The following is a 22360-nucleotide window of genomic DNA, read 5'->3' as shown; positions in this document are numbered from 1 at the left end:
ACCATGAGGTTGCGGGTTTGATCCCTGGCCTTGCTCAGTGGGTTAAGGATCCAGCGTTGCTGTGGCTCTGGTGTGGGCTGGCAGCTACAGTTCTGATTAGACCCCTAGCCTGGGAACCTCCACATGCTGCGGGAGCGGCCCTAAAAAGGCAAAAAGACCAAAAAAAAAAAAAAGAAAAGAAAAAAAAGAAAATTCTACATATACGACTTAATTTTTAGCAAACTTACCAGCCAGTACATCCGAATATGTTTATAGAGCTGACTTTCACATCAGGTGGTTTCCAGAGAACTGAAGCAGTCCTCTCAGCACATAACATGGCAAGCAAACAGTGCAATCAATGACCTTCTAAAAGGTTTTTTCCCCCCCCAATTTTTAATGCAAACACATGAAACAACATCTAATTTCAGTTCAAACTCATTTCCCTTTTATTAAAGTCCAAGTTACATACACAGTTTGGTACTCAACGAAGGAAAACTTGTTCAAATAAGGTAATATGTTATCATCAGTATTTCCAGGTGATTGTTTATAATCAAGTAGCATTATCAATAAATCCTTGGGAAGCTCATCTGTAAGAGAAAACATGAAGAATTAGCTAAAAAATACAGATAGAAGTCTTCTTCTTCTTCTTCTTTTTTTTTTTTTTTTTTTGTCTTTTTGCCATATCTTGGGCCGCTCCTACGGCACATGGGAGGTTCCCAGGCTAGGGGTCTAATCGGAGCTGTAGCCGCCAGCCTACGCCAGAGCCACAGCAACGCGGAATCCGAGCCGCATCTGTGACCTACGCCACAGCTCACTGCAACGCCGGATCCTTAACCCACTGAGCAAGGGCAGGGATTGAACCCGCAACCTCATGGTTCCTAGTCGGATTCGTTAACCACTGCGCCATGACGGGAACTCCCCAGATTGAAGTCTTCTAATGATAACCATCTTATTTTTTTTTTTTTTTGGCCACACCCATGGCATACGGAAATTTCTGGGTCAGGGATCGAATCTGCACCACAGCAGCAACCTGAGCCACTCTAGTGACAACGCTAGATTCTTAAGCTTCTGTGCCCCAAGAACTCTAAAAATAACCTTCTTTAGAGCAAGAGCCCAAGGAAATCACTCCCTCTATGTAGTCTCTTCTGCTCTTACTTAATTCTGCCTATAGTCAACACATCAGGTACTAGCAGCTTGGCTTTTTTTTTTTTTTTTTTTTTTGTCTTTTTGTCTTTTTAAGGCTGCACCCAGAGTTCCCGTTGTGGCTCAGCGGTTAATGAATCCGACTAGGAACCATGAGGTTTTGGGTTCCATCCCTGGGCTTGCTCAGTGGCTTAAGGATCTGGCGTTGCCTGAGCTGTGGTGTAGGCTGGCAACTACAGCTCCGACTGGACCCCTAGCCCAGGAACCTCCATATGCCACAGGAGCGGCCCAAGAAATGGTAAAAAGACAAAAAACAAAAAAACAAACAAAAAAATGGGCTGTATCCATGGCATATGGAGGTTCCCATGCTTGGAGTCCAATCGAAGCTGTAGCTGCCAGCCTACACCACAACCACAGCAGTGCAGGATCTGAACTGTCTGTGACCTACACCATAGCTCACAGCAATGCTGGATCCTTAACCCGCTGAGCAAGGCCAGGGATCGAACCACGTCCTCATGGATGCTAGTCAGGTTCACTAACCACTAAGCCATGACGGGAACTCCTGTTTGGCTTATTTTGTTGATTTATACCTGGCTCTTACTGGGGTAATCTTCTTTTCCAATCAGGAGTGTTGAAAAGTGCCCTCTTAAAAAATTTTAAGTAAAAGAAATACAATGTAGGATTTCATAAAACCTCAGGCATTTTCTGCTCAGTTTGTCAAGTAGGAAGACTGAATACAGGAACTCTTTTGAGTTCTAAGATTTTTAAATAAGTACTTCATCAAGTGTTCACTAATGATATCCTAACTAGGCTCACTGGTTCTTTATCTTGGAAGGATCTGCCACTAGTTCTCAACATCAGATCCACTTTTATTGAAACTTTTATGAGAGTTTAGTTCTACCTTTTAAAAATAAACTTTCTCAGAGTTCCTGTCACGGCACAGCAGAAACAAATCTGACTAGGAACCATGGGATTGAGGGTTCGATCCCTTGCCTCGCTCAGTGAGTTAAGGATCCGGCGTTGCTATAAGCTATGGTGTGGGTCACAGACACGGCTCAGACCTGGTGTTACTATGGCTGTGGCGTAGGCTGGCAGCTACAGCTCTGACTAGACCCCTGGCCTGGGAACCTCCACATGCCACAAGTGCAGCCCAAAAAGGACAAAAGACAAAAATAAACAAACAAATTTCCTCTTACTCTTAGGAAGCAAATCCTCTAATTAATCCTCATTATTTACCTGTGAGAAATAAGAACATGGCCTTACTAAATGCCTCAGTACCACAATGCCTACAAAAGATGTGTGCCATAGTAAAAGCAATTGACTCTGGAGCCAGAGTGTGGGGATTTAAACATGGGTTTCTGTACTAATTTCATGACCTTGAACAAGGTGACTCAGTTTTCTCATCGGCAAAACAATAAAATAGGAAAAATAACAATAATAGCAGTTACCTCATAAGGCTGCTTATGAAGATTAAATGAGCTAATATTTATAAAGCACTTAAAACAGCACCTAACACATATTAAGAGTTATATGTACTGTATGTGTTTGTTAAAATAATTTTGTTTTTTTTTGTCTTTTTAGGGCCGCACCTGAGGCATATGGAGGTTCCCAGGCTAGGGGTCAAATTAGAGCTACAGCTGCTGGCCTATACCACAGCCATGGCAACACCAGATCCGAGCCACGACTTCGACCTACACCACAGCTCACGGCAACACCAGATCCTTAACCCACTGAGCCAGGCTAGGGACCGAACCCGTAACCTCGTGGTTTCTAGTCAGATTCGTTTCTGCTGTGCCATGACGGGAACTCCAAAATAAATATTTGAGGCATTCTCTTATGGCGCAGTGGGTTAAGGATGTAGTGTTGTCACTGCAGCAGCTTCAGTTGCTGCTGTGGCTTGGTTTCAATCTCTGGCCCAGAAACTTCTACATGCCACAGGTAGACACACAAAATAAATAAATATTTGAGTTATTACTTATATATTTTCTATTTTACAGTGGACTTTCTTCATGCTGCTCATTATCTAGGCAATTTTGTGACAGGTTTTATTACCTAACCTGTCTTCGCACAGAGAACAAAGTATCAAATAAGTTATTATCAATGAGTATTTATATAACCATTAAATTCCAACTTGAGCACATGAAAACAAAAGCATCAAATTAATAAAATCTTGCTGTTAAAAAAAAACAAACAGATGTGGAGTTTCCGTTGTGGCTCAGTGGTCACAAATCTGACTAGTATCCATGAGGATGCGGTTCGATCCCTGGCCTTGATCAGTAGGTTAAGGATCTGGCATTGCTGTGAGCTGTGGTGTAGGTTGAAGATGCAGTGTGGATCCCACATTGCTGTAGCTGTGGTGTAGACTGGCAGCTATAGCTCTGATTCAACCCCTAGCTTGGGAAATTACATATGCCACGGGAGTGGCTCTAAAAGGACAAAACAAACAAACAAACAGATGTATAAATGCATGCATGATGAATACCTTGTATGTAATGGATTACCTTTAGTTAGAGGAGGTTAAAGGGTTAGAATTAAGGAAGTGGTACAGAGAGAGCTTCAACTCTATGTAAAACCTATCATTTCTTGGTGAGGGGGAGGGAACTAAAGTAAATAGGCAAAAATAATAAAATCTGAAAATCTGGGTTTGGTTATATTTATTCTCTATGCTTGAAATATTCTTTTTCTTTTCCTTTTTTTTTTTTGCCTTTTGCTTTTTAGAGCCACACCCGCAGCATATGGAGGTTCCCAGGCTAGGGGGCAAATCGGAGCTACAGCTGCTGGCCTATGCCACAGCCACAGCAACTCAGGATCCAAGCTGCATCTGCAATCTACACCACAGCTCATGGCAACACTGGATCCTTATCCCACTGAGCGAGGCCAGGCATCGAACCTGCAACCTCATGGTTACTAGTTGGGTTCATTAACCACTGAGCCACCATGGGAACGCCTATGTTTGAAATAATCTATACAGATTTTAAATTAAGGAGGTGTTTTTTTGTTTTGCTTTTTTTTTTTTTTTTTTTTGTCTTTTTGTCTTTTTCTAGGGCCGCTCCTGTGGCATATGGAGGTTCCCCGGCTAGGGATCTCTTCGGAGCTGTAGCTACCGACCTGCACCAGAGCCACAGTAATGCCAGATCCGAGCTGCGTCTGCGACCTACGCCACAGCTCACGGCAACGCCGGATCCTTAACCCACTGAGCAAGGGCAGGGATTGAACCCGCAACCTCATGGTTCCTAGTTGGATTCGTTAACCACTGACCCACGACGGGAACTCCATTAAGGAGGTTTTTACTTGTCTTTAAACCAATAAAATAATTATAACTAGAAAATTCTAGCTCCTTAAATTAATGGTCACAGGTACTCTCTAAATCTCTGTGCCCACAGCATCTAACGAGGCCATGAAAAGGTCTTATTCTGAGAATACTGAAATGTCACTCACTCAACCCTCCCTGGATTCTTTCCTACCCTATTTAGGAATGTATCTTACCCATGGAGTTTACACTTTGTCAAGGCCCAGTTCCTCTGGAGTGGAGATTCCCAGTTCATTTAAAGTTGGTCTAAGCTCCTGGATGACATAGGGGTAGATTTCCTTATGAGGTCCTGCTTTGTCCTGATGGCAAAGAAAATATTTACATTTAGCTCTGAAAAACTGTCTCTGTTAACAAAATAAACTTGAAATGCTTTTAATCACATATGCAGAGGCTAGTAGCAGAGAATACAAGTCACCTATTTATTATTATTATTATTATTATTTTCAAGGCCTGCACTCGAGGCATATGGAGAGGAGGTTCCCAGGCTAGGGGTCAAATTGGAGCTGTAGCTGGTGGCCTACACCACAGCCACAGCAACGCCAGATCCGAGCTGCATCTGCGACCTACACCACAGCTCACTACCATGTCGGATCCTTAACCCACTGAGCAAGGCCAGGGATTGAACCCGAAACCTCATGATTCCTAATTGGATTTGCTGCCACCACACCACAATGGAACTCAAAACTCACCTACTTTTAAGTTAACATATTTGTCCAAAAAAAGAGAGCAACTTATGTAGGCACCATTCAACACTGTTTTTTTTTGTTGTTTTGTTTTTTGGCCACGGCCACAGCATGTGGAAATCAGGGATCAGACCCACACCACAGTGGTGACCCAAGCCGCTACAGTGACAATGCTGGATCCTTAACCTGCTGTACCACAGGAGAACTCTAAGGGGAGGATAAATTTTAAAGCCTTGAATTAGTGGAAAAGAAGGTGGTGATGACAGAGTTTTGTAAAGGCAATTAAATGTGCCTAACAGGCAATAGGAATAATTAACACAGAAAAGATTTTTTATATGCCTCAATTTGATACCCTAACTGAATGAAGTACTAGTGCTGAATGGATTGACAGCCTACAGAACCCTTAATTATCTTACCTATTTTAGACAAAGTAATGTCATACTTTCTCTCTTACAGACCTTGAATTTATTCCTTTTTTGTCTTTTGTCTTTACTAGGGCCACACCCGCAGCATACGGAGGTTCCCAGGCGAGGGGTCTAATCGGAACTATAGCTGCCGGCCTACGCCACAGCCACAGCCACACCAGATCCAAGATATGTCTGCAACCTACACCACAGCTCGTGGCAACACCGGATCCTTAACCTACTGAGCAAGGTCAGGTATCAAACCTGCACCCTCATTATTCCTAGTCGGATTCGTTTCTGCTGGGCCACAACGGGAATTTCTGAATTTCTTTCTTATAGAACATGTCTTTTCACAGAGAACTACATTTAGTCAATACTTATTTCCAAGTCAAAAGAGTATGTTTCCCCCTTTTTTTCTCTTTATGGCTGCACCTGCGGCATATGGACGTTCCCAGTCTAGGAGATCAAATCAGAGCTGCAGCTGCCTGCCAATACCACAGCAATGCCAGATGTGAGCCACCTCTGTATCCTATGCTGCAGCCCACGGCAACGCTGGATTCTTAACCTTCTGAGCGAGAACCCAGATCCAACCCGCACCCTCACAGACACTGTGTCAGGTTCTCAACCTGTTGAACCACAATGAGAACTCCAGTGAAAAGTTCTGATGAATACTCACTATAACATATAATTATACCTATATTCTCACAAGGTTCCTCAGGGACAAATATTAAAAACTCAAATGGACTAAGACAGTGTCAAGCTGTTATTCTTCTGTCTTTAACAATTCTAGATCTCTTTATCTTTTTGGCCGCAGCATGCAGTGGGACTGATGTGGGATCTCAGTTCCCAGTCCAGGAACTGAAACTGGGCCACAGGGGTGAAAGCACCAAGTCCTAACCACTAGACAACCAGGGAACTCCCTAGTTCTCCTTAGTCGTTTTTTTTTTTTTTTTTTTAAATGAGAGTTTCAACATTTACTTCAGGTTCTCTCTCTCTTTTGCCACACAGGCAGTATGTGGGAATTCCTGGGCCAGGGAATGAACCTATGTCACACAGCAGCAACCAGAGCCACAGCAGTGAATGCAAGAGCCTCAACCTGCTAGGCCATCAGAGAACTCCCTAATTGTATTTTTTATTTTATTTTATTTTATTATTATTATTTTTTTTTTGTCTTTTTGACTTTTTCTTTTGTCTTTTGTTGTTGCTATTTCTTGGGCCGCTCCCGCGGCATATGGAGGTTCCCAGGCTAGGGGTTGAATCGGAGCTGTAGCCACCGGCCTACGCCAGAGCCACAGCAACGCGGGATCCGAGCCGTGTCTGCACCCTACACCACAGCTCACGGCAACGCCGGATCGTTAACCCACTGAGCAAGGGCAGGGATCGAACCCGCAACCTCATGGTTCCTAGTCGGATTCGTTAACCACTGCGCCACGACGGGAACTCCTATTTTATTTTATTTTATTTTATTTTTTGTCTTTTGTCTTTTTGTTGTTGTTGTTGCTATTTCTTGGGCCGCTCCCGAGGCATATGGAGGTTCCCAGGCTAGGGGTCGAATCGGAGCTGTAGCCACCGGCCTACGCCAGAGGCACAGCAACGCAGGATCCGAGCCACGTCTGCAACCTACACCACAGCTCACGGCAACGCCGGATCGTTAACCCACTGAACAAGGGCAGGGATCGAACCTGCAACCTCTTGGTTCCTAGTCGGATTCGTTAACCACTGCGCCACGACGGGAACTCCTGTATTTTTTAAATATAAAATTCTTGTTTAAAATTCAGTGCATTGGAGGGAGTTCCGTTTGTGGCTCAACGGTTACAAACCCAACTAGTATCCATAAGGTTGCGGGTTTAATCCCTGGCTTTGCTCAGTGGGTTAAGGATCCGGCGTCACCATAAGCTGCAGTGTAGGTCACAGACTCAGCATGGATCCCGCATTACTGCGGCTATGGTGTACGCTGGCAGCTATAGCTCCGATCTGACCCCTAGCCTCGGAACTTCCATATGCCATGGGTGGGGCACTAAAAAGCAAAAGAAAACCAAAAGCAAACAAACAAAAAAGCCCCAGCTCAATGCACTGGAGTTCCTACTGTGGTGCAGTGGTTTAAGAATCCAACTGCAGAGGGTTTCCAGAGGGTGGCTCAGCAAGTTAAAAATCCAAATAGTATCCAGGAGGATGCAGTTTCGATCTCTGGCCTCATTTACTGGGTTAAAGGATGTGGCATTGCCTTGAGATGTGGTGTAGGTCGAAGACATGGCTCAGATCTGGCATTGCTGTGGCTGTGGTCCAGGCCAGCAGCTGCAGCTCCCATTCATCCCCAGCCTGGGGACTTCCATATGCTGCAGATGTGGCCCTGGGAAAAAAAAAAAAAAAAAGAATCCATCTTCAGTGGCTCAGGTTGCTGCAGAGGTGAGGGTTTGATCCCCTCCCTGGCCTGGTGTAGTGGGTTAAAGGATCTGATGTGTAGGCACAGGTCACAGCTGCAGCTCAGATTCAATCCCTGGAATTTCATATGCTGTGTGTGTAGCCATTAAAAAAAAAAAAAAAAAAAAAGAGGAGTTCCCGTCGTGGCGAATCCGACTAGGAACCATGAGGTTGCGGGTTCGGTCCCTGCACTTGCTCAGTGGGTTAACAATCTGGCGTTGCCGTGAGCTGAGGTGTAAGTTGTAGACGCGGCTCGGATCCCGTGTTGCTGTGGCTCTGGCATAGGCCAGTGGCTACAGCTCCGATCTGACCCCTAGCCTGGGAACCTCCATATGCCGAGGGTGCGGCCCAAAGAAATAGCAAAAAGACAAAATAAATAAATAAATAAAAATTTTAAAAAAAAAGAAAGAAAAGAGAAAAATCAACGTATTAATTTGTTCACTACAGAAAAATCAGAAGGTATTATCAACTAAGAGGAAGGAAAGTAAGTATATACATTGCTACATTTTCATCACTCTCTATATACTTAAAAAAACAAAAACAAAAAACACTTAATTTTTTGGCCAGGCCCACAGCATTGGAAGCTGCCAGGCCAGGGATCGAACCTGCATCACAGCAGTGATCCAAGCTGCTGCAGTGACAACATGGGATCCTTAATCTGCTGTGCCACAAGAGAACTCCACTCTCTCGCTATACTTTTTAAAATAATGTGGTCATGTATCATAAAAATTATTTCATAATTTCCTTCAGTTAAGATACTACTAATATCGGAGTTCCTGTTGTGGCTTAGTGGTTAACAAATCCAACTAGGAACCACGAGGTTGTGGGTTCGATCCCTGGCCTCACTCAGTGGGTTAAGGATCCAGCGTTGCCATGAGCTATGGTGTAGGTCGTCGGCTACAGCTCCGATTAGACTCCTAGCCTGGGACCCTCCATATGCCACGGGTTCAGCCCTAGAAAAGACAAAAAAAAAAAAAAAAAAAAAAAGATATTACAAATATTTTTAATGGAGTTCCCTAGCGGCCAGGGGGTTAAGGATCAGGCATTGCCACCACTATGGCTTGGGTTTGATCCCTGCCCCAGGAACACCTGCACACTAGAGTCAATAAATAAAATTTTAAAAAGTTTAATGTTAAACACAATTCTACAACATTAGTAACAACCTCTTCTGGGAAGTTCCATCTTAAGAAACCACTAGCAACATTTATTTTTTTATCTTTTGGGCTGATCTTGGGCATGTGGAAGCTCCCAGGCTAGGGAATGAACCCAAGCTACAGCAGTGACCTGAGCCACTGCAGAGACAATGCTAGATCCTTAATTAACTGTGCCACAAGGGAATGCCTAGTAACACTTAAATTTTTTTTTTTGTCTTTTTGCCTTTTCTAGGGCCACTTCTGTGGCATTGGAGGTTCCCAGGCTAGGGGTCCAATCGGAGCTGCAGCCGCTGGTCTACGCCAGAGCCACAGCAATGTGGGATCCGAGCCACGTCTGTGACCTACACCACAGCTCACGGCAACGCCAGATCCTTCACCCACTGAGGGAGGCCAGGGATCGAACCCGCAAGCTCATGGTTCCCAGTCGGATTCGTTAATCACTGTGCCACAATGGGAACTCCGCAACACTTAATTTTTAACTTCACATCACAAATAGCACAAAGATAAATTGTAGTTAAAACCTTTGTATAGGAGCTCCCCCTGCGGTGCAATGGTAGATTAGCAGCATCATGGGAATGCTAGAATGTAGGTTTGATTCCTGGCCTTGCACAGTGGGTTAAGGACCTGGTGTTGCCGCAACTACAGCTTGGATTTGATCAATACCTAGCCTGGGAACTCCATATGCCATGGGGTGGCCAGGAAAAAAAGACAACCAAAAAACCTTTGTACATTCTTGGGTTTTTTTTTTTTGTTGTTGTTATGGCCAAACACTCAGCATATGGAAGTTCCCAGGCCAGGGATTGAACCCACACCTCCACAGTGACCCAAGCTGCCAGAGTTGGATTCTTAACCCACTGCACCACAGCGGGAACTCCCTGTACATTCTTCATTATTTCCTTAAGATTAATTCTTAAATGGAATTGCTGAACAAATGGGTATCAAGCACAATTTTTAAGCCCCTGAATAAATCTATCAAAGCATCCTCCAGAGAGTTCCTGTTGTGGCTCAGTGGGTTAAGAACCTGACTAGTATCCATGAGAATGTGAGTTCGATCTCTGGCCTTCCTCAGTGGGTTAAGGATCCGGCATTGTAGGTCACAGATGCGGCTCGGAACCCGTGTTGCTGTGGCGTAGGCTGGCAGCCGCAGCTCCAATTCGACCCCTACCCTGGGAACTTCCATATGTTGTAGATGAGGCTTGAAAAAGAAAAAACAAAACAAAACAAATAACAAAGCATCCTCCAAAAGGACTAGCTACAGGAGTTCCTGTCGTGGCTCAGTGGTTAATGAATCCGACTAGGAACCATGAGGTTGTGGGTTTGATCCCTGGCCTAGCTCAGTGGGTTAAGGATCTGGCATTGCTGTGAGTTGTGGTGCAGGTTGCAGACGCAGCTTGGATCTGGTATTGATGTGGCTCTGGTGTAGGCTGGCAGCTACAGCCCTGATTAGACTCCTAGCCTGGGAACCTCCACATGCCACAGGTACAGCCCTAGAAAAGTCAAAAAGACACACACACACACACACAAAAATAGACAACGACTAACTATAATGTACATCCCCTCTAGCTAAATATAGGAACTAATTTTAGATATTTTAACAAACACAAAAATAGAGAATATGCCAATACCTAATCAACAGCCCACCTACTTCCAGTACAACTTTAACACTGGTACTTCACTGACCTTAACAACCTCTAGGATGCGAACGGCACTAGCAAAATCATTTAAGCGTCTGCATGCCCGCAAAGCAGCATCAATGATTTTGGGTTCTGGAACCAGATCATAGCCAACAAGCGTGTTCATCCCTGTCAAAATTAAAAAGAGGGGTCATCTCAACCTGGAATAAACTATGATTTGGTTACCCATATCTTCATTCAACCATAGACACTGATCTTGTCTGTTTGGGCCTTTATTTTCCTCTCTTTATAAAATTATACACTCTATCTTTCACAAATTCTAAATGGTAAGATCATAGTGGATCTTCCAGGCAATTAGTAAAAAAAAAAGACTATGCAATAGCATGCAGACTGAAGAAACAACCCACTTTTTTTTTTTTTTTTTGGTCTTTTTAGGAATGATCCTACAGCATATTGAAGTTCCCAGGCTAGGGGTCGAGATGGAGCTGTAGCTGCTGGCCTACGCCACAGCCACAGCAATGTGGGATCTGACCCGCGTCTGAGACTCACACCACAGCTCAGGCCATGCCTGATCCTTAACCCACTGAGCAAGCCCAGGGATTGAATCTGCACCTTTATGGATACTAGTCAGGTTCGTTACCGCTGAGCCATGACAGGAACTCCCCAAGAGTTTTCTTAACTGCAAACAGTATTTTCACAATCAGCTGGTTTCTTTTCAAACAAGAGGGTCATTTTCAACTCACATCTTTAACTCTTAGTACAATGTATGTACTATGGTTGCTTTATGATAGATCTAATTGGAAAATAATATAAACTAGCCAGAGAAATGCTTGAGACATAATGAAACCCAAGTGAGGATATTAAGGAGATACAGAGATCCATTAGTGCACAGTCATAAACATTCAACAAGAAAATGACTGGGCATGATTACTTTTGGCTCTGCACAAAAGGATACACGATAAAATTTAAAATTCTCTTAATGGGAATGTTCTTTTCATTAATTCTACTCAAGATTATTCAATAAGAATTTCCCTAGTTGCAGCAAAATGGAATCATTACGTCCTGCAGAGAAGTATGAAGCATTTAGGTTTCTTAATTTTACTTATTTTAAAATATTAAACAAAGGACACCAGTGACTAGAATACGGCCATAGAGACTGAACTCTTGGTCCGAGATAAACTACTACCACTTAAAATTTGTTATTTACCAGTCTACTAGCCTACTTATTATTATTTTTGTTGTTGTTTTTTAGGGCTGCACCGTGGCATATGGAGGTTCCTAGGCTAGGGGTCCAATCGGGGCTATGGCTGCCGGCCTACACCACAGCCACAGCAATGTGAGATCCAAGCCTCATCTGCAACCTACACCACAGTTCACGGCAACGCCGGATCCTTACCCCACTGAGCAAGGCCAGGGATTGAAGCCCCAACCTCATGGTTCCTTAGCCTAGGTATTATTAATGCTACTTACTCAAGTTAAATGTGCATCCACAAAGTTAAGAAAAACAAGTTCTAGCTTACTCAGATTGGACACTTATTCAGAGCAGGACAAATCATAAAAATAACAAAACTCCCAAACTATTATCAAGAGGGAAAGAGGACCAAAGGACTACTTGCATAAATTATCTAAAAGGTACACTAATTGTTAATTCCAGCTCACGGTGACTTATCATTAGAGAAGCTGTTTTCAATCAGGGATTATTTTGTCCCCCGGGAGACATTTTTGTCTGTCACAACTAAGGCCGTTGCCATCTAGTGGGCAGAAACCAAGGATGCTGCTAAACATCTTTCAATGCAAAGGACAGCCCTTCAACACAGAGCTCTTTGGCCCAAATGCCAACTGTGCTTCCTGTAAAAAAACCTTGTTTTACAGGAAACACTATGAAAACCATAAACTTTCCTAACTGCACAATACATGACAATACCTAGTTTACATGACACATGTTTTCAAAATACAGCGAACCCTTGACCAACATGGACTGAACGTGGATTTTTTTCAATATTACAGTACTACACTATCTGAAGTTGGTTGAATCTGTAGATGGGGAACCTTGGATGCAAAACTGCAGATAAGGAGGGCCAACTATAAAATTATGTGTGGATTTTCCACATAGGGGTGGGTATTGATGCCCCAACCCTGAGTTTTTCAAGGTTTAACTGTCATTACTTTCAACAAAGTAGTGGAAGATGACACAGAGGTTCATAATTCTATATCAAAATAGACAAATATGCCTATGTTCCAATTACCTTTACGCAATTCCCAAGCATCAATATCTGGCTTATTGAAGTATGTCACCCAGCGAGCATCAAACTCCTCATCTGTCTCATGTGAGCCATGGGAGTAGCAGCGAATTGACTGGATAGCTACAATGGAGAAAGAACAATAACTTCAATGTACAGAAGCAGTACTAGACGTATCTTGCCAATATATTAGTTTTTTTTTGTTGTTTTTTCTTTTTTTTTTTTTTTGCTCCCGTGGCATATGGGGGTTCCCAGGCTAGGGGTCCAATCGGAGCTGTAGCCACCGGCCTACGCCAGAGCCACAGCAACGCGGGATCCGAGCCGCATCTGCGATCTACACCACAGCTCACGGCAACGCCGGATCGTTAACCCACTGAGCAAGGGCAGGGGCCAAACCCGCAACCTCATGGTTCCTAGTCGGATTCGTTAACCACTGCGCCACGACGGGAACTCCTGTTTTTTCTTTTTTGTTTTGGGGTGTCTTAAAGTACACGCAACATAAAATTTACAATCTTAACTACTTTTTTTAGCCATGCCCATGGCATGCAGAAGTTTCTTGGCCAGTGACCCAGGCTACAGCAGAGATTAACATGGGATTGATCCTTAACCCAATAAGCCACCAGGGAACTCCAAATCTTGGGCATTTTTGCACCAAGATTTTTTGGGGGCCCACGCCTGTGACATATGGAAGTTCCCAGGCCAGGGATCAAACCTTAGCCATGGCTGTGCCAATGCTGGATCCTTAACCCACTGTACCACAAGGGAACTTCCCAGTCTTAACCATTTTTAAATGCACGGTTCAGTAGTATTACAAACACTCAATGCATTTAATTTTTTTTCTTTTTTTCCTTTTTGGGGCTGCACCCATGGCATATGGAAGTTCCCAGGCTAGGGGTCGAATCAGAGCTACAGCTGCCAGTCTAAACCACAGGCACAGCAACGCCAGATCCAAGCCAAATCTTTGAACTTTAGCACAGCTCGTGGCAATGCCGGGTCCTTAACTCACTGTGCAAGGCTAGGGATTAAAACCACTTTCTCATGGATACTAGTCGGGTTTTTAACCTGCTGAGCCACAATGGGAACTCCAATTTTTTTTTTTTGGTCTTTTGAGGGCTGCACCCACGCCATATGGAGGTTCCCAGGCTGAGTTGAATCAGAGCCATAGCTGCTGGCCTACACCATAGCCACAGCAACATGAGATCTGAGCCATGTCTGCGACCTACACCACAGATCACGGCAACGCCGGATCCTTAACCCACAAAACGAGGTCAGGGATCGAACCTGCGTCCTCATGGATTCTAGTCAGATTCGTTTCTGCTGAACCATGATGGGAACTCTAGGAACCCCATGTTTTGAATCAACCACATTATGTCACGGCAGGAAAGTCATTCAGTAGGTCAAATCAAACAAATCTTTTGCACTGGCTTAATTAAGCACAGAAAAGCAAGTAGAACAAAAAGGACTACACACTTTTCCACCTCTAATGTGTAATGGTAGCAGGAAATTATCTTTGGAAGGAAAAATTATTTATTTATACACTTAAGTAAATAAGTGAATAAGCAAGAGTATTAATTTCTAGCAAATTAATGTCCATTCTTGTTTTTAAGCAAATTTTTTGGGGGACTTTTTTTATATACCCACGGCATATGGAGGTTTCCAGGCTAGGGCTTGAATCAGAGCTGCAGCTGCTGGCCTATACCACAGCCCATGGCAATGCCAGATCCCTGAACCCACTAAATGAGGGCGGGATCAAACCTGCACCCTCCTGGATACTAGTTGGATTTGTTTCTGCTGCACCACGATGGGAACTCCCTTCATGATAAGTTTTAAAATACCTCATGCTCTCCATTAAATTATATTCCAAAATAAGTTACACATCCTGACAAAGCAATTATATTTTAAAAATTGCTTTATCAGAGTTCCCTTCATGGCTCAGTGGTAACAAATCTTACTAGCAACCATGAGGATGAGGGTTCAATCCCTGGCCTCATTCAGTGGGTTAAGGATCCAGCACTGCCATAAGATGAGGTGTAGGTCACAGATGTGACTCAGAGCCTAAGTTGCCTTGGCTGAAGTATAGGCCAGCAGCTGCAGTTCCAATTTGACCCCTAGCCTGGGAATTCCACATGGGCAGATATGGCCCTAAAAAGACAAAAATCAATCAATCAATCAATAACTGTTTTATCAAACTACAGCTCCTCCCCCAAATTCTTATAAAAAAAAGTGCACTCTGGGAGTTCCCATTGTGGTTGTGGCATAGCAGAAACGAATCTGACTAGGAACCATGAGGATCTGGGTTCCATCCATGGCCTTGCTCAGTGGGTTAAGGATCTGGTGTTACCGTGAGCTGTGGTGTAGGTTGCAGATGCAGCTCGGATCTGATGTGGCTGTGGCTGTGGCTGTGGCGAAGTGCAGCAACTGCAGCTCCGATTCAACCCCTAGCCTGGGAACCTCCATATGCCACAAGTGTGGCCCTAAAAAGTCAACAAACAAACAAACAAAAAATACAGCTTTATTAGATTTCCAAGAAGTAAGACTTTAAAAAATATAACACAATCACAAAAACAGGACATACTTATTAGCATTCTGCTCCCAATCAATATACCCTTTCCAGTACCATATGAAAAGCCTTTCCATTTTAGTTTCTGCTTGTCATATGGATAGTGAATTGAGAGTTAAAGAAATCTGAATTCTTTGTAAACAGCCTCTGTACTGGGCAGGAGAGAGGATAAGGAATTTTCACCTTTGAGTTTTAGGAGGCAGCAAAGCTTTAATAGTCAGATACTTTTAGGTTCTTCACTCTCCCACTGTTTGACTTTGGTAAAATTAACTCAAGTTTTATAATCCTTATCTGTAAAATGGGATACCACTACTTTAGCAGAATATGATTAAAAATGAAGGCCAGGGTGTTCCCCTTGTGATGCAGTAGAAATGAATCCGACTAGTAACCACGAGGTTGCGGGTTCCAACCCTGGCCTCGCTCCGGGGTTAAGGATCTGGCATTGCCATGAGCTGTGTGTAGGTCACAGATGTGGCTCGGATTTAGCACTGCTGTGTTTGTAGCGTACACCGGCAGCTGGAGCTCTGATTTGATCCCTTGCCATATGCCACAGGTGCGGCCCTAAAAGGCAAAAAAAAAAAAAAAAAAAAAAAAAAAAAAAAAAAAAAAAAAAAAGAAAGCCAGGTGGAGTTCCCGTTGTAGCTCAGTGGTTAATGAATTTGACTAGTATCTACAAGGATGAGGGTTTGATCCCTGGCATTGCTCTGTGGGTTAAAGATCCGGCACTGCAGTGAGCTGTGATGCAGGTCACAGACTAGGCTTGGATCTAGCATGGCTGTGGCTGTGGTGTAGGCCAGCAGATACAGCTATGATTAGACCTCTAGCCTGGGAACTTCCACATGCTGTGGGTGGGGCCCTGAGAAGACAAAAGACAAAAAAAAGAAAAGTAAAGAAAGCCAGCTAACACTTTGCCCAGGGCTTAGCCCCTTGTAAGTAGGCATTGAAAAAATGGCAGCTTTAAGGGCTGCAGCTATGGCACATGGAAGTTCCCAGGCTAGGGGTTGAATCAGAACTGCAGTTGCCTGCCTACACCATAGCTTACAGCAATGTCAGATCCTTTAACCCACTGAACAAGACCAGGGATGGAACCCACATCTTCATGGATGCTAGCTGGGTTCTCAACCCACTCAGCTATGATGGGAACTCCCTAATTTATCTTATATTTATGGAAATCATAACTTATAGAAATAAAACATTCTTCAAATTCCATTTCTTGTTACATGAATTAGAAGCTTGGTATTAATTTCTGGTTATTTTAAAAGCTTAACATGTCAGAAACAAAAACAACTCTTCAGCCCACTGTTTGCAAAAATTTGTAAACTATCTTTTCAAAAAATGAAGTTATCTGTAGCTGAATAAAGTGCAAATATATAATGCAAGTATAAACTGTTTAGCAGTTCCTTATTAAGTAAAACACACATCTATCATCCCACCCAATTATCTCTAAGTATTTACCTAAGGAAAACAAAGTATATATTTCTCTTCCCATAAGTAATTTTATTTTTATTTTTATTTGTCTTTTTGCCATTTCTAGGGCCGCTTCCGGCGGCATATGGAAGTTCCCAGGCTAGGGGTCTAATTGGAGCTGTAGCTGCCGGCCTACGGCAGAGCCACAGCCACGTGGGATCCGAGCCGAGTCTGTGACCTACACCACAGCTTACGGCAAAGCCAGATCCTTAACCCACTGAGCAAGGCCAGGGATCAAACCCGAAACCTGATGGTTCCTAGTTGGATTCGTTTCTGCTGCGCCACAATGGGAACTCCCCTATAAGTAATTTTAAAGTGTACTTCTCCAACCATCTAGGAAAGTGAGTGTTTCATGATAGTGAATTTCTTTTGCTCACTGCCAACATGGGATTTCAGTGGATGACTGTGACTTTGTTTTGTTTTCTCACTATGAAAAAGATGACCAGCAACTGCAAATCCTAGTCAAGGAGATCAATTGATCACCCTCAATGATTTGTTCACCTTGCTTCTGAGAGTCTCAAGTTATAAACCGGTTGTATTCCAAAACAAAAACCCTACAGGAGATAACTATTTAGAATACCAAGTAAGCACTGGGAACACATACTGCTTCTAGATCAGGAAAAACATACTTTCCCACATGGCTTAAATTATATTCCTAATTCCAGTAATGGGTAGAGCAGGATCTATTCTTCTAGTTAGAGACATACTTAACATTTTTATTTTTATTTTATTTTATCTGTCTTTTAAGGGTGACACCCGCAGTATATGGAAGTTCCCAGGGTAGAGCGTCAAATCAGAGTTGCAGCTGCTGGCCTACACCACAGTCACAGCGATGTCTGAGCTGCATCTTCCACCTACACCATAGCTCACAGCAACACTGGATCCTTAACCCAGTGAGTGAGGCCAGGGATCGAACTCGCATCCTCATGGATACCAGTTGGTTTTGTTACCACTGAGCCACAACGGGAACTCTGGCATTTTGATTTTTAGATAAACTACATAGGCATTCTTTCCCTCCCCCATACCAACCCTACTTAAGTACAGCATTTCCACTTAGTTTTGAAGCTTGTGAGGTAAACTGTCTTGGAAAACAGTTACTCGGTACTTTTATACAAACTGACGCTTCCAGAGAAGGAAAAGGGAGCTATAAAAAAACTGGGATTTTTCAGGAGTTCCCGTGGTGGCACAGCGGAAACGAATACAACTAGGAACCATGATGTTGCTGGTTTGATCCCTGGCCTCACTCAGTGGGTTAAGGATCTGGCGTTGCTGTGAGTTGTGGTGTAGGCTGCAGATGTGGCTCGGATCCCATGTTGCTGTGGCTCTGCTGTAGGCCAGCGGCTACAGCTCCGATTTGACCCCTAGCCTGGGAAACTCCATATGCCAGAGGTGCAGCCCTAGGAAAGACCAAAAAAAAAAAAAAAAAAGACATTTTTTCTTTATTGGCCACACTCATGGCATATGGAAACTCCTCGAACTGAATCCAAGCTGTAGCATCAACCTATGCCATAGCTGCGGTGATGCCGGATCCTTAAGCCACTGCACCAGTCCAGGGATCAAACCTGCAATGCTGCAGAGACAACGCTGGATTCCTAATCCACCTTGCCACAACGGGAACTCCTAAAAATCTATTTCTAACACTGCTTTTTGGCATTCAGTCAAGCAGTCTATTACCTGACAATAAAATGCTAACATATTCAGAAAAATTAAAGGAGCTTATTAATTCCCTTGGTTTAAATTTAGTTAAATCAGATAGTTTTCCATTCAATAACTCTCAGATATGGCTCAAAGAATGGACATTTTGGTAGTGGTATATCTAAGAGCAACGGATAGAGGTGAACAATGTAGGGTGTCCATGAACAAGCCCAAAGGCAGGGCTACGGAGGTACAAGACCTAAGAGCAGTCATGAATCTTGGGGCCCAAAGGCTGTAAATCTATAAATGTGGGAGTGGTGCAGAAAAAAATATCAGAAGGTAATAAAAAGTGCCTACTTAAAGGCACTGCAACAAGAAAGGGAAAGTGAAAACAACTCCCATCTTTCCAAAACTATCAGGATAAGGATTAGGAGCCAGGATTGCATAACTTTTAAGGGTTGACTAGAGAATCTAACCATTATTCAAAATATTTCATTATTTAATCCCGCAGTTACTGGAAAACAATTCTGTTAGAAGCTGAAGATTTCTTGGAGCAAATACGGAATTTAAGTTTTTTATCTAAAGCAAACTTGAAGCCCTCCATCCAGGTTAACCCCCTCAGAGCTCTCAAGTATATTCTCATTTGCCCTTGGATAGCTTCATCCAAAAATCTTAATCTTTTTAACTTTCAATTGCATAAAACCTCTTCAGTCTCAAACTGGTAACAAACCTCACCTATAATATGCAAAAATGAAAAGCACTATAATAAAGCAAGTATGTCTTAAGCATTTGTACCTGGAAAGGGGTAAGAGTTTATATTATCTCATTTAAATTTCACAACTACTAAATATTATCCTGGTTTTAGAGATGAGGGAACTGAGTCTTAAGGTTTAACTAATACCTCCAAGGTCACACCGCTAGAAAGCAGTTGACATGAATATAACCAATACTGCCTCCTTGTGGCAAATATTTAGGTCTATGGGACAATACCTAAAATAAAGCTTTTTGTTAGGGAATTATACTAAAGAGGGTGCGGAGAATGCCTAGCAGATAAACCAGTAGTCCAAATTTACTGGAGAAAGAACTGCCTTAAATCTAGAGTTTGCAGAAAGCCTGCCACTTCCTCAACCTGCCACAAAATGTAACAATTCTTTTCAAGAGGTCAAGAACACCTCCCCCAAATGTATCCACATGAACAAAACCGAAGCAAAACATAACTCCTTAGGTTCTGAAGCGCTAGTTAAATAGTCAAAAGAACAACACTATTAGTTTTGAGTTTGAGTGCATGTTTAAATTTTATAACGTTAGCATATGCTACCGTCATGCACCAAGATCAAAGCGCAGTTACAAGAAATGGGCACAACACTGTGAGCCAACTATATTCCAATAAATTTTTTAAAGTGCATTTACAATAATTAAAAGTTCAGTGCTGGACACAAAGTCTCCTGGAACACATATTAAGCAGAAGGCAAAATAAGAGACAGAAATCAGCAGAACATCTCATACTCCAGCAACCAGACTTCTAGCCGGAAGCACAAATAAAAAATAAAACTTCTCCAAGTTTGTAGGACCCAGGACTCCTGGGTCTGTGGTACCCCGTTTTCCAAACAGTAATATTCTTATCCTAAGACCTATCAAGTCAGGCTCTCTTCCAGACCTCAGGAAACAACCACATACACTGATCTAATGTAAAGATGGAAGAATTAAAACATGGCACAACAGTGTCTAAAAATAAAAGAACGGCTGGAGAAAGTGACACACAAAACGGTAACGAGAAATGCCTGATGAAAAGACTACACTGTGTCCCAGTCACGGAAGTATAAAGTGTTCTCGGAAGAGGCTGCGGGCGGCGGTGCCAGGGTCCCCGGAGGGGCCACTCCCGCCTTCTACCCTGAGCTCAATGTCACCTTCGCGGAAGCGCTGCAGGCCGGCGGTAGCCACTCCCAGTCAGTGGCCGCAGGATCAACGCCAGGGCACGGTCATGGCCCGGGGACCGAAGAGGTCCAGTGGGCGCGGGAGGTGCACCCACAGCAGGTCCACGCTCGACCGGTCCGCGGTGCCCGCACCAGGAAGTCGCGCCAAGGGAGGACCCCGGGACGCGCCCTCGAGTCCTCCACAACTCGGCGGCGGCGGGAATGGCTAGCGGTCCTCAGGTTCGGCCGTCGGCCCGCAGGGCAGGGGCTAGGCCTCTGGGCGAGCCTGCCCTCGCATGGCGGCGGGGGCCCAGGTCACCACAAGGACACGCGGGCGCGGACAGTGGCAGGCGGGAGCCTTACCGGCGGCGGGGCCGGGGGTCGGAGTGGGGTGCAGAAGGCCTCGAGGGCTGGCCCGGGCGACTGCGGCTGCTGCTACGGAGCAGCGGCGAACAGCGGCGCCTAGCATGACGGCGATGGCGGCGCGCAGGTTAACGCTAAGGCAAAGCCGGGTGTGAGCTCAAGGGCCGCTTCGAAGCTCGTGGGGGCCGAACTCACGCACCGACGCAGGGCGGGCGGAGCGTGGAGGCCCTCCCACTGCGGCGCTCGCGCCTAGGCGGAAAGGGGCCACACGCGGCCGCAGGCGGCCTACGGCGGCGCGTTCAGGACAAACCATTTCGGCGCCGCGCCCCGCCCCGCCGCCCGGGTCTGGGCGTGGACCAGATCTGCTATTGTGGAGCTAGGATGGTAGGATGGCAGAGGACAGCAGTGGACAGGCTCGAGAGGCGACTCCAGCACCTCAAAATGGGAACGATAACAATAATAACGACAAATTATAATAAAAATATCTTTTTTGTTTACCACCTGGTGTGAGCCTACAATAAGAGAACAAGTGGGGGCAAAACAACTGCTTGTGTATAAGATCTTATTAGCAACTAATCTTTTTTTTTTTTTTTTTTTTTTGCTTTTTAGGGCCGCACCTGCAACATAATGGAAGTTTCCAGGCTAAGGGTGGAATTGGAGCTGTAGCCGCCAGCCTATGCTGCAGCCATAGCAACGCCAGATCCTAGCGGCGTCTGCAACCTACACCATGGCTCACCGCAACGCCGGATCCTTAACCCACTGAGTGAGGCCAGGGATGGAACCCTCAACCTCATGGTTACTAGTCGGATTATTTTCCCCTGCGCCATAACAGGGATCAACAGCAATATTCCTGTATAACAAATCCGCAAGCATTAGGAAATGAGTGGAGGAGCTCCCGCTGGGGCGCCACAGGCGGGATTGGCCGTGTCTTGGGAGCTCTGAGACCAGGGTTCCATCCCCTGCCACGCATAGTGGGTTAAGGACCCGGTGTTGCCGCAGCTACGACTTGAGTGGCGATTACCTTGGAATCTGTTCCCTGGCCCAGGATCTCCATATGCCACGGGGCGGCCAAAAATTGGAAAAAAAATATGAGTGCAATCACTTTACAGAGAAGGAAACAGCCTCAGAAATTAGATTTCTTGCAGGCAATTGACTCTCTTTTCACCAAATCCCCAGTTCCAGGACTCACCTGGATGTTTCTGGGGAAACCACCACTTCCAGTCCCTACAGGAAGGGGTCGATTAAATCCCAAGACTCTTAATATCAAATCTGGCCTCAGTAACTGCATTCTGATTTTGAGCTCCTGGGCAGTGGGCCTGCTTGCCCCAGGCCTGAATTATCTCGCAGCCACCAAGAGTTAAGTAGTAAAGATTCTTGACTTGTAATCACTCATTCTCTATCCCTGGACCCACTGAAGAAAGAAAAGATGGATATTCAGCTCCTCTTCCTCACTC

General features: G+C 44.4%; 1 protein-coding gene across 1 annotated transcript; it reads right to left on the bottom strand.

Annotated features, from left to right (window-relative positions):
* Positions 1 to 401: 401 nt before the first annotated feature.
* On the bottom strand, positions 402 to 21099 carry COX5A (cytochrome c oxidase subunit 5A). Its single transcript, XM_005666147.3, has 5 exons — positions 20907 to 21099; positions 12975 to 13091; positions 10775 to 10896; positions 4609 to 4731; positions 402 to 566 (listed from the first exon to the last, which is right to left on the bottom strand). The coding sequence occupies exons 1-4, from the start codon at positions 21010 to 21012 to the stop codon at positions 4618 to 4620; spliced, it is 459 nt and encodes a 152-aa protein (XP_005666204.1). The 5' UTR covers positions 21013 to 21099; the 3' UTR covers positions 402 to 566; positions 4609 to 4617.
* Between the last annotated feature and the right edge of the window lie 1261 nt (positions 21100 to 22360).

The sequence above is a fragment of the Sus scrofa genome, chromosome 7 (genome assembly GCF_054392235.1).
Source record: "Sus scrofa isolate SSC_HxYL_T2T_F1_AM1 chromosome 7, Sscrofa_HxYL_maternal_Yorkshire_Landrace_v2.0, whole genome shotgun sequence".
NCBI lineage: Eukaryota > Metazoa > Chordata > Mammalia > Artiodactyla > Suidae > Sus > Sus scrofa.
Note: the sequence above shows the minus strand (reverse complement) of the source record. Positions and strands in the feature narration are given on the sequence as shown.